The sequence below is a fragment of the Trypanosoma melophagium genome, assembly GCF_022059095.1.
Source record: "Trypanosoma melophagium isolate St. Kilda chromosome Unknown ctg5segment0, whole genome shotgun sequence".
In the NCBI taxonomy this organism is placed as follows: Eukaryota; Euglenozoa; class Kinetoplastea; order Trypanosomatida; family Trypanosomatidae; genus Trypanosoma; species Trypanosoma melophagium.
Window position 1 is genome coordinate 902,996 of NW_027125187.1, and position 13,314 is coordinate 916,309.

At 38.2% G+C, this 13,314-nt stretch overlaps 8 protein-coding genes across 8 annotated transcripts; all 8 read left to right on the forward strand.

The window, feature by feature from the left end:
• Window positions 1-654: 654 nt before the first annotated feature.
• LSM04_005268 (Cyclin) lies at window positions 655-1,920 on the forward strand (the record flags this gene model as incomplete). Its single annotated transcript, XM_067329847.1, has 1 exon — window positions 655-1,920. One exon carries the CDS (start codon window positions 655-657, stop codon window positions 1,918-1,920), a length of 1,266 nt encoding a protein of 421 aa, XP_067187406.1.
• Window positions 1,921-2,445: 525 nt separating this feature from the next.
• LSM04_005560 (uncharacterized protein) lies at window positions 2,446-2,985 on the forward strand (the record flags this gene model as incomplete). The annotated part of the gene is made up of 1 exon (XM_067329848.1): window positions 2,446-2,985. The coding sequence occupies one exon, from the start codon at window positions 2,446-2,448 to the stop codon at window positions 2,983-2,985; it is 540 nt and encodes a 179-aa protein (XP_067187419.1).
• Window positions 2,986-3,331: 346 nt separating this feature from the next.
• On the forward strand, window positions 3,332-4,078 carry LSM04_000586 (uncharacterized protein; the record flags this gene model as incomplete). The annotated part of the gene is made up of 1 exon (XM_067329849.1): window positions 3,332-4,078. One exon carries the CDS (start codon window positions 3,332-3,334, stop codon window positions 4,076-4,078), a length of 747 nt encoding a protein of 248 aa, XP_067187176.1.
• A 195-nt stretch (window positions 4,079-4,273) lies between these two features.
• Window positions 4,274-6,547, forward strand: LSM04_009672 (MATH/TRAF domain; the record flags this gene model as incomplete). Its single annotated transcript, XM_067329850.1, has 1 exon — window positions 4,274-6,547. One exon carries the CDS (start codon window positions 4,274-4,276, stop codon window positions 6,545-6,547), a length of 2,274 nt encoding a protein of 757 aa, XP_067187608.1.
• A 426-nt stretch (window positions 6,548-6,973) lies between these two features.
• On the forward strand, window positions 6,974-7,399 carry LSM04_001580 (Uncharacterized protein family UPF0220; the record flags this gene model as incomplete). The annotated part of the gene is made up of 1 exon (XM_067329851.1): window positions 6,974-7,399. One exon carries the CDS (start codon window positions 6,974-6,976, stop codon window positions 7,397-7,399), a length of 426 nt encoding a protein of 141 aa, XP_067187225.1.
• Window positions 7,400-7,645: 246 nt separating this feature from the next.
• On the forward strand, window positions 7,646-8,335 carry LSM04_009351 (uncharacterized protein; the record flags this gene model as incomplete). Its single annotated transcript, XM_067329852.1, has 1 exon — window positions 7,646-8,335. The coding sequence occupies one exon, from the start codon at window positions 7,646-7,648 to the stop codon at window positions 8,333-8,335; it is 690 nt and encodes a 229-aa protein (XP_067187592.1).
• Window positions 8,336-8,587: 252 nt separating this feature from the next.
• LSM04_001161 (Cyclophilin-type peptidyl-prolyl cis-trans isomerase domain) lies at window positions 8,588-9,379 on the forward strand (the record flags this gene model as incomplete). The annotated part of the gene is made up of 1 exon (XM_067329853.1): window positions 8,588-9,379. One exon carries the CDS (start codon window positions 8,588-8,590, stop codon window positions 9,377-9,379), a length of 792 nt encoding a protein of 263 aa, XP_067187203.1.
• Window positions 9,380-10,669: 1,290 nt separating this feature from the next.
• On the forward strand, window positions 10,670-11,773 carry LSM04_008627 (Rhamnosyl O-methyltransferase/Cephalosporin hydroxylase; the record flags this gene model as incomplete). The annotated part of the gene is made up of 1 exon (XM_067329855.1): window positions 10,670-11,773. One exon carries the CDS (start codon window positions 10,670-10,672, stop codon window positions 11,771-11,773), a length of 1,104 nt encoding a protein of 367 aa, XP_067187556.1.
• Between the last annotated feature and the right edge of the window lie 1,541 nt (window positions 11,774-13,314).

Sequence of the window (13,314 nt, forward strand, 5' to 3'; positions counted from 1 at the left end):
CACCAACCGATGGCAAGATTTTTCTTCTTTTTTTTTGTTTTATTTTTTCGTTAGAATTACTTGTGTTAAAACGGAGACAATGTTGCTCACCTGGTGAGTGATATTTACAAAAAAATGATGTGCCTCATCCTGAGTTCCTGAGATGCAATGATAGATATTGCAAGGCTATGCGATGTGATACGACATGAAGCCCAAAAAAGTACACCGTACTTTCCAAAACCGTACCTCTTATGTAACGTGTCGTAGGATATTTGATATTTCCGTGATGGCGTGCTCCGAATTGTGTTTTAGGTCTTACCGAACCAGTAAAGATTTTCTTTTCTTTCGTTAAGAATTATCCTTTTTCTACGTATAATCTACAAAGCATTAAATAATAAATACATTAAAACACAACAAAAACAAAAAGGAAACAATAAGTACACGCGAGTAAATACCAAGTTTCCACTATTCCTCTCTCTTTTTTTTAATTTTTATTTTCTGGGGTGGGGTGTCCATCATCCTTATAAGCTTCACAAACACTTGTTTTCTTACATTTCTTTCTTTCGACAAGGGACGCAACGGAGCAATTGTTTATTTATTTCATTATTTACTTACTTACTTGCTGCTGCTGCTGCTCTTGGTGGTAGTAGTAGTTGCTGTTTGTATTGCTGGGCGATGGCGGAGGAAATGAGCATCCGGACGACTATAACGGCGGACTCCGTTCAACGAATATTTGGACCGCCCGCCTCCATCGACTACAGATCTCACCCTGGAGAGGGAGATACGCTTTCACCGAGCACCCTTTTTGAGGGCATGAAGGAGAAGGAGATGGCCCCGCTTGATGATATCAAAAAGCTCAAGGGAACTATCTACAACTACAAAAATAGGAAAATTATTACCCGTTGGCTGCGTGATGTTTGCGCAGCGTTCGATTTGAAAAACACAACTTTGTGTCTATCAATCCAACTAACAGACGCCTTTATCACCAATTCGCTACAGAGTCTTCCTCTTGGTAAATGTCAATTAGCAGCTGTAACCTGTTTCTGGGTTGCTGCAAAATTTGAAGAGATGGATAACGATTTACCACAACTTCAAAAAATTATTAATGTATGTGACAATGCATACACAGGAAAAGAAATTTTGGACATGGAGGAGAGAGTTCTCACTTTTTTTAAATGGCGTCTGCCACACACAACAGTAATTAACCACCTTTACTTGCAGTTACACATGCTTACAAGCAAGGATCTTGTTAAAACTGGTGATGAGACAAGGGTAAAAGAAAAAAATGGTTTAATTTCTTTTAAACTACTCTTAATGAAAAATTACAAATGGGAATGGAAATCTATTGAGGTAGATGTGCAGACGAAATTAAGTGACACACTCCCAATGTTATGTACTATATTGGGATTTCCTGTATCACATAATATTCAAATGTTTCAACTTTTTGGTGAAAATCTTTTGGTGGCAAGACGTATTTGTATAGATGTTTTTGTAGGTTCACTGCCATTTGATAACCAAGGTGAAACTCGTTTGTTTTTATCAAATGGAAGTTTAAATGTTGTCTTTGTTGAACATGGTTCTTTTACACTTTTGCGAACTATAAATCAAAGATTTCTGAATCTTGCTGAGTTACTTATTCAAGAATCTGTTATACACGTGGAATTTTTACAAGTGCATAGTCATGTGACAGCATTGGGTGTTTTGACATTAGCAATGTGTATAATGGCCAATAACCTTGAAGAATGTAAGAGATCCATTCTATACGTACAAAAAACACTTGATATCCCATCTCCCCAGGCCTTTGCTGCCGCTCGACTGCTTTGCACTAAATATAAGGAGTTAATAGAGGCTTCTCCCACAGATAACATATATGAGGGTATTCCAGAGAATATTTTTGAACGACTGGAAGAATGTCTAGTAAGGAATGCGGTGTATTGTTAATATTTTTTTGTATAGATTTTAAACGACTCACAGTAGCATTGAGTTTCCCCCGTGTTTGTTCTCTTCATTTTTTAAACAATAATAAATAAATAAATAAATAAATAAATAAATAAATAAATAAATAAATATATATATATATATATATATATATATATATATATATATATATATATATATATAAAGAATGTTTTATTTGCCTTTGAACCACTGGCAGTGAGGACACTTTTAGGTAAAACGGGCATACTAAGTTCAGGGCATCGCGGACTCTTAATGTCTTCGACGAGAAGAATTCCTCGGGCCATGCGTCCGAATTACACTCCTTTATCTACTAGTCATAAGGTATTTGGGCAAAAACAAGCTATTGTTCCTGCAATGTTACGTAACAAAAATTTGCTATCAACAGATCATCCAGCTTTTGGAAGGAAAAAGGTTTTTCAATCTGATAGGCCATTTAAAGGACCCATAAGCATATCGGGGTTTTTTGTGGCAGTGGATCCAAATCTAGCCGCTGGTTCACATAATCGAATGAACCCTAATGCCCAATTAACAGTACGTGATGGCGATGGAAATATGTCACGAGTTCGGTATCGCTGCTATTTGGAGTCAAGTACTGGACTTAAATTAGAAGCCCTTATACGCTTACAAGTTGGATGGATATCCCCTAAAGTTACATTTTCTTCTATTCCTTACGTTATTTATCTTGGAAAAGGTTTTGATATTAGCATTCCTTTCCTTATTCATTTTACTATGGTTTCAGTATTAGATGAACACGGGGACCGTACTGGTAGTTTTCTGTATTTTAGTGGGACTCCTATGCTCGGTTTTTCAGCAGGTCTCACACATATTCGCAAGGGAAAATTGGTACTAAATCCATCAAAAAAGGTGGATCCAGTTGAGGAATCTAAACAATTTTTTGGTAAGATTCATGTTAGACAATTGGGCTTCGTCTTACTTAAATGTCTTACCTATGTGTTCTGCTTTCTTGCTTGTATCCCAGCCTCACAACGAGCTCTCCAGTATATGCTTCCCGATCCTTTTCATCGTCATAGTGAGAAAGCTGTTTAACAAGACTCTTTTCCTGAAGAAGTCTTAACAGTTTAATATGATGAAAAAAAGATCGAAACGAAAACAACAATAAGAAAAAAAAACGTTTTCATTTTTTTTTTTCTTATTTATGGAATCTATTTCAACATTTTTATTCTTAATTAAAGACCTAGTACTTCTAATTGTAACCCTTATGTTTGGCTGTTATTGATTTTTTTTTTATTTGTACAGGTGTGTTTTTATTTGTTTGTTTTTTTGCTGACTCCTTCATTGAAAGAAGTAGTAATCACTAGTCTTCTTCGTTATAGTTTTTTTTCTTTCTGTGTGTTCATTTTCCCTTGATTTTGCTACACGCCCATTTTCTTAGATGAGAAGGACGTTGAGAGTCCTCTGGCAGTATGGTGTTCACACTCCCCATGGGGTCGTTTATAATGGGGCTAAAATGAAAAACTGGCCTGAGCAAAAAATACCCGACAACTTTAAATTTACTGAAGAAATGCGTTTTAGGGCAAAGGCCATACCCCGTGACGTGGGCAAAATACCACGTGACTTTGTTCTCAGTGTTCTTTATCGTCATCAGCCCTGCGAGGTGAGCAGTCTCTGGGAATACTGCACAAACGATCCTGCTATTGTTCTTGATAGCAAAAAACATCTTCGGGATGTCTTAAAACAGGCAAGGGAGGAGGGTTTCATCACATTTGAGCGTGACTCTGTTAGTAATGAATGGCTCTGCTACATCACTCGGGAGCGCTATGAAGAGGTGCGGCGAATCGCCGGTGCAAAGACGGAGGTAGCGGATGTCTACTCCGGTCTTCGTGGATCCAGTGCGACCGAAACATCATCGTACGCTGAGAAATTCCGCGAGATGAATGATGTGGCGAAGGACGAACATGTGCGTCGTCTCGAGCAGGAGGTGGCGGCAACGACAAAACATCTGCGGTCATTCCAGCGAAAGGAGATTGACTACTTGCCGTACACAGATCTTAATGGAAAGGTGAACTTTATGTGGTGGTACGAAACACGGGATGTGCAGCAGAAGGGAGACGACGTGCTGCCGGGGTCTTCGGATGTGTCGCTTGGCGCTGCAGAGGATACCGCACAACTTGAACGGTGAGAATGGTTGGGTGTTGTGTTCACTGTAACTAGGTGTTTTTTTTTCCTTTTTATAAAATGTCCTTCTGTTCCCTGCTTCTCTCTCTATCTCTGTTTTTTTTTATTTATATATCTTTTCTGATTTTTGAAAAAAAAATATATATATCATTGTTTTTTTTTTCCTTCTTATTGTTTCTATTATTACTGTTAAGATATGATGTCGCAAAGCACGGTGGGGATTCTCCAAAGCGATGAGCTGGAATTCTACAAAAACACCCTATATAAATGGGTGCAGGACTGTCCTATATCACTTACGCCTGGTGCGGAAATGATGCGCTCATTACGTAAAGAAGTATTGCGTGCAGAAGAAAAAAATGAGTCTAAAGAGTACCGTGCAGCTGTTGAGGATATGTTTAAAGTTGTTACAGATTCCTTGATCTCTGCGGCTCACCGAAGTGCTCCGTACACACATATAGACCGTAGCGCACCTCGGGACTATCATGTCACAAAGGATGAAGATGAGCTACTTATGACAGATGATATTTTTGACTCAAATGAAGACGTTGATATGGATGGAGAATCTGATGGTGGTATTAAACCCTCTGTCAAGGAGAAGGAGCAGAAACTACGTAAGCGAGAAGAACTACGTAAAAAACGTGCTGAAGAAGAAGCTATGCTATTAAATGAGAAGAAGGTACCTGACGATAAAGGAAATTTACTAGACACTTTGGGCCCATTTCCTGTTCCTCGTCTTACTGTTAGAGCTTCAACATATACATTTCCCAGCCGAAAGGCTCTGGAACAGCGTACTGCTATTCCTTCACCAGAATCATCATCAGAAGATGATGAAGAGGATGTTGTTGTAACCAGCACTCCATTAACGTGTTCTTCTGGTGCTGAGGCAGTTCCTCATTTGACGGCCTTTATGAAACCATTATCTTTGGATTCGTTGAAAAAAGTAAGTGAAAGCGCTAAAGTAAAGCAGAATCCCTGCTCATCTAAAGTGGATTATATAACTCAGATTGTCAAAACGACTGTGCGACTTGGGTGTGAGAAAGCATGTGCTCTTATGGATAAACATAAAATTATTGAGGAAATGACGAGTCATGTTCAGGCTGGTCCTTTACATGCGGCAGCAAGTATCGATTTTTTGCGATCTCTGCCTGAACCATTAAAACAAGATTTGGGACATATGCTTGGGCTGTTGGAAGAAAAACCTTCAGTAGAAGCCATGTGGGAACGAATGGTGGCTATGGGATTCTTGGCAGTTCTGACAAATCTCCGTTTAAAGCCTCTTAAAAAGATTACATCAGAGTTAACTATTACAGTACCTGATACAAATTCTACCGAAAAATTTTGTGAATCTATTGTTTTCGCCGCTTTTCCATGCGAACGTATACGTGCAAAGAACTCAAGATCCAAAAAACAGAAGACACTTAATTTTACCGTTCCACCATCTGGTATGAGATGCAAAGGTGATATGGGATTTATTACTTTCCAAGTTGAAAATATTTCAATTTTACCAAAGGATAATGAGCGTCGATATTCACCAGAGTTTGAGTATGGACGACTTAAATGGAGCCTCCTCTGTATGGCGAACAAGGAGTATCTGGCACTATACTTGTGCCAAACTGGTAGCGTATACTGTAAGTTTTTGATTACTGTTGTAAATCACTTAAGTGTGGATGATTCTATCTGTAATGAAGGGACTCAACGTTTTTCTACAAGGTCACAGGAAAATGACTGGGGGTTTAACACTGTGATTAAATTTGATGAATTATTAAGCCCACGAAAGGGTTTTTGGAAGGAAGATCGTGACAGTATTACGATTGAAGTTGGTATTGTGCTCGTTGAAGCCCCTAAACCACTTAATCCTGTGAAGAATGCTCCAAACAAGGACAAACCGGTTGGTCCAAAGGTGGATGAAAAAGCTGTACGTCAACTTATTGAAGCAGAGAAGATGGAACAAATGCGAAAGAAGATTAAACAAGATATAGCCAAAGCCATGAAGGAACAAGAACGAATTCGAAAGGATATTGTACAGCGTGCTGGTAAAGGATATCATGATTTAATAGAACGTTTTAAGGCGGAAAAACAACGCATTACGAAAGAACAAGCAGAAAGAGAGCGACGTGAACAGTTGGAACGACAGCGTGAAATAGAAATAATCAAACAAGCTCAAGAACAGAACGCAGAAATGAAACGACGTATTGAAGAACTAAAGAAAGAGAATGCCAATTTACTACGTGGAAAGAAGGAGCTTACACAAGAAACCAGAGATTTGAAGAAGACAAGCGAGAAGTATGCAGAAGAATTGCGTTCAATTAATGAAAAGAAAGCAACACTTCAACAGGAGGTGAAACAACGTGAGAAAAAAATTGCAGCAGCTCAAAGGCAACTTAACGATCTTTGTCAAGACGATCCACAAACACCATCCTCATCAGATTATGATAATGAAATCATGTCTCGCCTGGAAGGATCAGCTGAATAGTTTTATAGCAACCGATGTGAAAGGTCTATAGGGGACCAAACGACTACGTTACTATGACTGATTCTCATCACACTGAAAAAAAAAACTAAAAACAAAAAAAAAAACAACAACAACAACATGCGAAAACGATTCTATAAACCTTAAACAACGAAGTAGGAGAAGCGAAAAGAGAAGAAACAACAAAAAAAAAAGAACAAAGAAACAAAAGGGTATGATGTGCTCCGTCCCATTACCCTTCAAGATTAATTTCTCTGCTCTGTTTGTGTGTGGACAGAGAGTGAGTAGATCACGTTAATCATCTCTATTTTTTTTTTCTATCTATGTGAACTGAGGAGTGTGCTCTGTCGTATTGTTGCCTTTTTTTCATCCTTTTACATCTCTGTTTTTTTTTCTTTGAGCTAAAGATAAGAAAAAGTCAAATCCATCATGTTTCTGGGACAATCGTATTTTGCACCATCAGCAGTAGCAGGGTCGATTTTTGGTGTGGCGTTAATGTTGTTGGTTGATGGCATCATAGCGGCACAGAAGGAGGCTGATTCAGCAAATCGTATAACTTTTACGATGCTTACTCCCGCGTTTTTTTCCATTATGGGTTTCATTCTTATGATATTTGCTTCTCCTGTTGAGGTAAAAAATGGCGTTCCGAGGGCTAAAGCGGTTCTTTTTATAGGATGGATTGTGTACTTTGGCTCTGCCGTTGGCTCTCTTGTTCTTTGCAGGTTGAGGTTTACGGGTTTGCAGAGTCGTGAGCGGGCAGTACCTGGAGTGGCACTAGTGGGATTTACTAGTTTAATGCCACTTTCTGGTGCAATTCTCTGGTGGGGCAAGCAATCTTCTCTCGATGACTATTAGTTAAGATCTTACAGAGTGTTTGTGAAGGGTTTGTTCGGGTGATTTGATTCAGATAATTGCGGGTCCTTAGCCTTCACTCTTTTTCACTGTTAATGCATTCATCAAAACCGAGAAAATAAAAGGAAAGGCAAAATAGTAATAAAAACTCACACAAGTACACACATACAAGTATATATATATATATATATATATATATATACACGAAAGGAAGGGAAAGTAGAATCATACTAATTTACTTTGAGTTTCATGAGATGTTTTAGAGCGGCCACTGCTCTTGTGGTCTACTGTAGGTGCTTTGACAGCTCTTCAAGGTTTGGGAAGGAACTCGGGTTTGGCCACAAAATGCGTGACATTCCAGTTCTCACAGGTAACCCACGTCCTGTTGCAAAAGAGGATGATTGGCGTTGTTCTTACAAGTTGACAGATCGAATGGAAGATGTAGTTAGAGATGTTCTAAAGAAGAATAATTGGAGTGATATCGAAATACAGCGCGAGGTGGAACAGATATTTGAGAGAAAATATATGGGTTCTCGTTCATCACTGAACACGTGGTCAACTGTTGAGGAATTCCAGCGAACTCCTTGGTATCGTCGATACAAGCCGACGGACACTTGTGCTGCCAAATACATTTCCTATGAAGTGATAAAATTACTGGAAAACGCACTTATTGCTCCATCATTAAGGTCTGATCCATATGCTCATCTGCGTAAACGACACATGGAAGATAACTGGATGAATGATAGATTTTCAGAAGAAACTGCAAAGTATGTAAGACGAGAACAATTAGCCAAGCAAACTAAAGGTCTTCCTGGATATGGACAGGTAACAAGACGGAAATTTTTAGAATTTGATCGGAAATTTAAAGCTTCTTATGGAGCAAAACAACACATAAATGAGTCGTACTCTGCCTGGTTGCAGTCTTTAGGTGATAACTGATGTTATTATTGATCCGTAGGCAGTTATCGAAGTTCAGTTACTTTCTTGAGTGGGAGGGTCTATTTTATCTTATTTTCAAACTATATTTTATGTTTGAATGCATGGGGAGAAAAAGAAAAATCCCAATGTTTTTTTTTTCTGTGTTTTACTCTCTACCTGTGCATATGTACATCTTTTTTTTTCCTCTATCTCTTTATGTTCTTTTTTCTATTTTTATACTATTCACCATATAAATGAATAAATAAAAGTGCAATGCAGTGCAAAAGAACAGAGGTAGCAGGAAGGCATCCGAGAAGGGAAAGAGAGGAGGCTGCTAATTTGCGCATTGATACCGAAGAAGAGTTTTGGGCATCAAATAAACGCTATCAAGATGTTGAAGAGCGTCGGCTGAAGGAATGGGAAAATTATCAGAGAAGTCATCGCTCTACTGAAGAGCAACAGTCTTCTCGTGCTTTCTTAGATGTCTCAATAGGTGATGTTATTGCTGGACGACTTATACTGGAGCTATTTGAGGATGCCGTACCCAACACGGTGCGAAACTTCAGAGCCTTGATTACAGGCTCATGCGGCATGGATCCTGTGCTCGGCATTAAATTAGATTACTTGGGTACACCTGTGCAGCGTGTGGATCACAACAGAAAACTCGTCATTCTTGGTGGGCTGGACTCATTCAATGTCTCCTCCACCGGTACGCCTGTTCGGGACGAGGGTTATCGCCAACGCCACACCGAACGGGGCCAGCTTACTATGATTTCTGAGGGTCCGCACACAATCAAATCCGTCTTTGGCATCACACTCGGACCAGCGCCTTGGCTGGACTTTAAACAGGTCGTCTTTGGCAGGGCTGTGGACGATCTCACTCTTTTAGACAAATTGGAGGCTCTACCAATTGACAGCGTGGGTCGTCCTACTGTCCCCGCCGTCGTTACGTTCTGCGGTGCACTCACTGGTTTGAGACCAAGCGGAACATGGTCGCTTGTCAAGGAGACAGAAGAAACTGCGGCAGACGAGAATGATGTGACGGAACATAAGAGAGATCAGTAGCCACAATTAGGTTTATTTTTCTCTGGAAGGTAGAAAAAATACCTTTGTTTTTTCTTTTCCTCTTTTCTCCGTGAATGTAGCGGAGGGATTATAGCTTATGTATATAAGGCTCATTTTTCTTGAGTTTTTTCTTTTTTTTTTCTCTTTCTTCTCTTTTAGTTTTGTAGTTGCATATTTTCTTTGAATACGAGAAATCCTTTTCTTTAAAGCAATTGCACTAAACATAACTACACATTGTATGGTTCTATTCTGTTTTTTTAAATACAACTTGCTCTGATACATGTGTGCTTTTTTTTTACCTTTCTCTTTTTCTCCCTTTCTCTCCCGGCGATTTTCTACGCGAAAAAAAAAATAAAATAAAAAAGTATAATGGCTTTGTTTTTGGTGGTGAGGAGCTAGTCTCACGCTTCGATTGCATTATTTGAAAAGTGCATTGAGCTTTAAGGAATTAGCGTTATCACTTTGGGCTATGAGGAGGTTCTGACCATTTTTCTCTGAAAGAAAAAAAAATAACGCTCGTTACTGTCTACCGGAGAAGAGGCTATGAGTGAATATCTCAGGTCAGTACGCTTTCTATTAACTTCTAGTTTTAACTTTAGAGTTGCCTACTCTTTCAGATGTGAAGAGGGAAGAGATATCGCCACGATAACTCGAATAAATTTTATCGTTGAAGAGAGATATCCAACCGTTGTTTGTGTGATATTTTTTTTTTTCGACGTCTGGGTAGGTGGGGTGTGAATGTCTCCGTGTGTGTCTGGGCGTGTTAAACAATTAGATTCACTGAGGAAACATTATGGGAAAATTGAAGTTTTGATTTTATTTTTTATTTTTTATTTTTGTTTTTTTTTTGTTTCGTGTACCAGATGGAAAAATCTGACGTGATGTGGGCTGTGGAATATGCTATAGTGAAACTTGTACTGTGTTGGGTTCTTTCAATATGTCCTGGAAGAAACATTCATTATTTATTTTTAACTACTACAGTTTCTCGTTTCTGTGCTGGAAGGTCTGCACGTATACACATACTATATTGGTTTCTTTATATATATATATATATATATATATATATTTTCTTAATTTATCCCAAGAGACAGAATAATTTTAAAGGAAAAATCTTTCCTATAATGTGCAGCTGTTTAGATATAAATACGCTCTTTGGTAATTGGGGTCATTGATGCTTTCTTGTTTTTAAGCCTTACCTCCCCTCCTTAACAGAAAATATGTGTTTTGTACCCCTATTGAATCACTACTGAAGCTATTAGTAGCACCAAAACGAATAACAAGGTGAAGAAAATGATGAAACGAGGATTCTCTACAAAAGTAAGGCGTTTACAAGTTGCACTCACTTTATCTCTTTTGTTAAATGTCGTGCTCCTACGAGCGCTCTACTTACAGAAGAGTTCTCACTCTCTTGATGATTCTGAAGAAGCAGAGGATGTGCTATCGTCTGGGAATAAAAACTTTGTTTCTCAGATGAGTCCTGTTGGAGGCAAGACCTCTGGTAAATACAATGGTGAGGATGGATGGGTAGGCGTTCTGGAGCGTGTCCCTATACGAACACTTAATACTTTCTATAACCCTGACGAAGATGAAGAGTTGTATAAACACCCCAAACGCTACGGCAGAAGTCCTGTTCCCAAGGGATCATGGAAGGTTCGTGTTGCACCTGGACGTGTTTTAAGTATGGATGAAGTGGCCTTTGCTTATGACCTTTGGTTTGAAGAAAATCGAATTTTTTCAACCCTAAGTTGGTTTGGAGTACAGATGCAACAGGATCCGAGTGATGCAATTGTAATTCAAGACATGCTCTGGCGTGTAAAACCAGATTTAATTATAGAAATTGGGACAAATACGGGTGGTAGCGCTATATTTTACGCGACTATAATGAAAGCTTATAACCCTCAGGGAAAGATAGTTACCCTTGATGTTAAACCGATTAGCAATTGGGTAAAATCGCAGGTAATGGCAAGGTGTGTGGGATGTATCTTGGGAACCGAACACCCATGGTGGAATGATGGAATGATTCACTTTATTAATGGAAGAATAACGACATCTGATGTACAGTCTATGGTAGATCGTTTTGTGGCTAACGCCTCTACAGTTGTTGTTATTGAGGATGCTTCACATCGTTATCCAGACACACTTCAAAATATTCAGGCTGTTCATAAATATGTTACACCAGGCTCATATCTTTTGGTTCAAGATACAAAAATGGATCGTTTTGTTACAGCCGCTGGTGCTAGACATGGTAATTATCGTTATGGACCGATGCGTTCAATTGATGAGTTCCTAGCTAAGAATAAGGAGTTTGTTATAGATAGAAGATTTGAATACTTGATATATTCGCAACACCATCGTGGCTTTCTTCGAAAGTTAAAACGTGGTGAAATTGTCTAGAAAAGGGTGGATTTGGGCATCTAGGATGCACTGTGCGAGATTAGATTCAGAGTAATTTTTTATTGGTTCTCAATACTTCACAAAGACAACAACAACAAAAAGAAACGAAAAAAAAAACATGGAAGTTGATTAAAAATGGTTGTGTGTTTTTTTTTTCATTTTCTGATTTGTTTTTTTCTCCGGGCTGTTGAATGAGGCTTACATTGGAAATCAACATCTGAAGAATTGTTGGGTTTCGATTTTTTTTTTGCGTCCTGATACCATCAAAGAGTTGCAACTGATGTGTTCTATACAAAACAATTAATGCTCAATAATTTGAACACAGACATAGCTTTGAAAGTCTTGTCTATTTCATGTAAGATTACCTTAAATCATCTGATATTGGTATAATGGTTTACTAGTTTTGATTTTTCTTTTATTATCTTTGTATGGTTTGCTTTTTCACTTTGATATTTTTTTCTTGCTTTTCTTTTCTTACTACAAGAAAAAAATAGAGATTATGTAACGCCGTTTGTTTCTACCCTCAATAATAAGGTACATGATATTATCTTTCTTTAAAGACAGGACTGCATGTATGCAGCAGGAAGATGCTGTGCGACTACTTACTTTTGAGAATGTACGGAAAGAACGGGGTAAATTATATAGCTTCTCAAATAGGTTGCGCCCAAAGTGATAGCGGCATGAAAGATATATTTAAAGGTAATACACCATCCTTCCCTCATCATCGTCTTGGGAAAGTTTTTTTTTTTTGATGCACTTACTTATTGTATGTATGTGTGTCTGGGTTTTGAATGCACTATTAATACTCCTAACGTGAGAAATATCTTTGAAAAGTGCTAAAGCAACCCTCAGAGTGCGCAGCTAGCAACTCGGAATATCATTTATGCCACCAACATTCTCTACAGCGAACATGATAGAAACAATATTAAAACTTTTTCATAAGCTTTCATTAATCTCGACCTTGGTATATTATGAAAAGAATTAAATTAAGGGAGTCAAATATTGCCATCCTTAACCGCCGTGTTGAATATTTCTTCTTTATGCGATGAAATAAATGTATGCACAGGTAAGAATAAATGCATAGGAGAAGGTAATACTTATATAACTTGTTTTTTTTCCCATTATTATTGAGTGGTTTGTTTCTGAAATTATGAGAAAGGATGTTGGAAATTAATCACAATTGGACTCCTTTATTCTTACTTCTTTCTCACCCCCATTCCCCTTTTTACTGTAGAGGGGATCTGGGTGTTGTGGAACCCGTAAAAATTTTCACTTTGTAACTTTTCAACAAGACTGGTCTTCCTAAAACAATTTGTTGTTTAATTGATTTTACTGATCTGTTTTTTGCTAATACAATAATTTCTGAGGGTGGAGGGTTGGAAGTTGCTACTAAACAAAACTGTGCTGTTTTCTTTCTTTCTTGTTTTCCTTGCTGATAGAAAGTGTAAGATCTTATCCAAGCGTATATATTATTTCGAATTTGTTTCCCTTGAAACTCAGTTTGACTTATTTCCCCCAATAAAACTACATTTGCTATACAC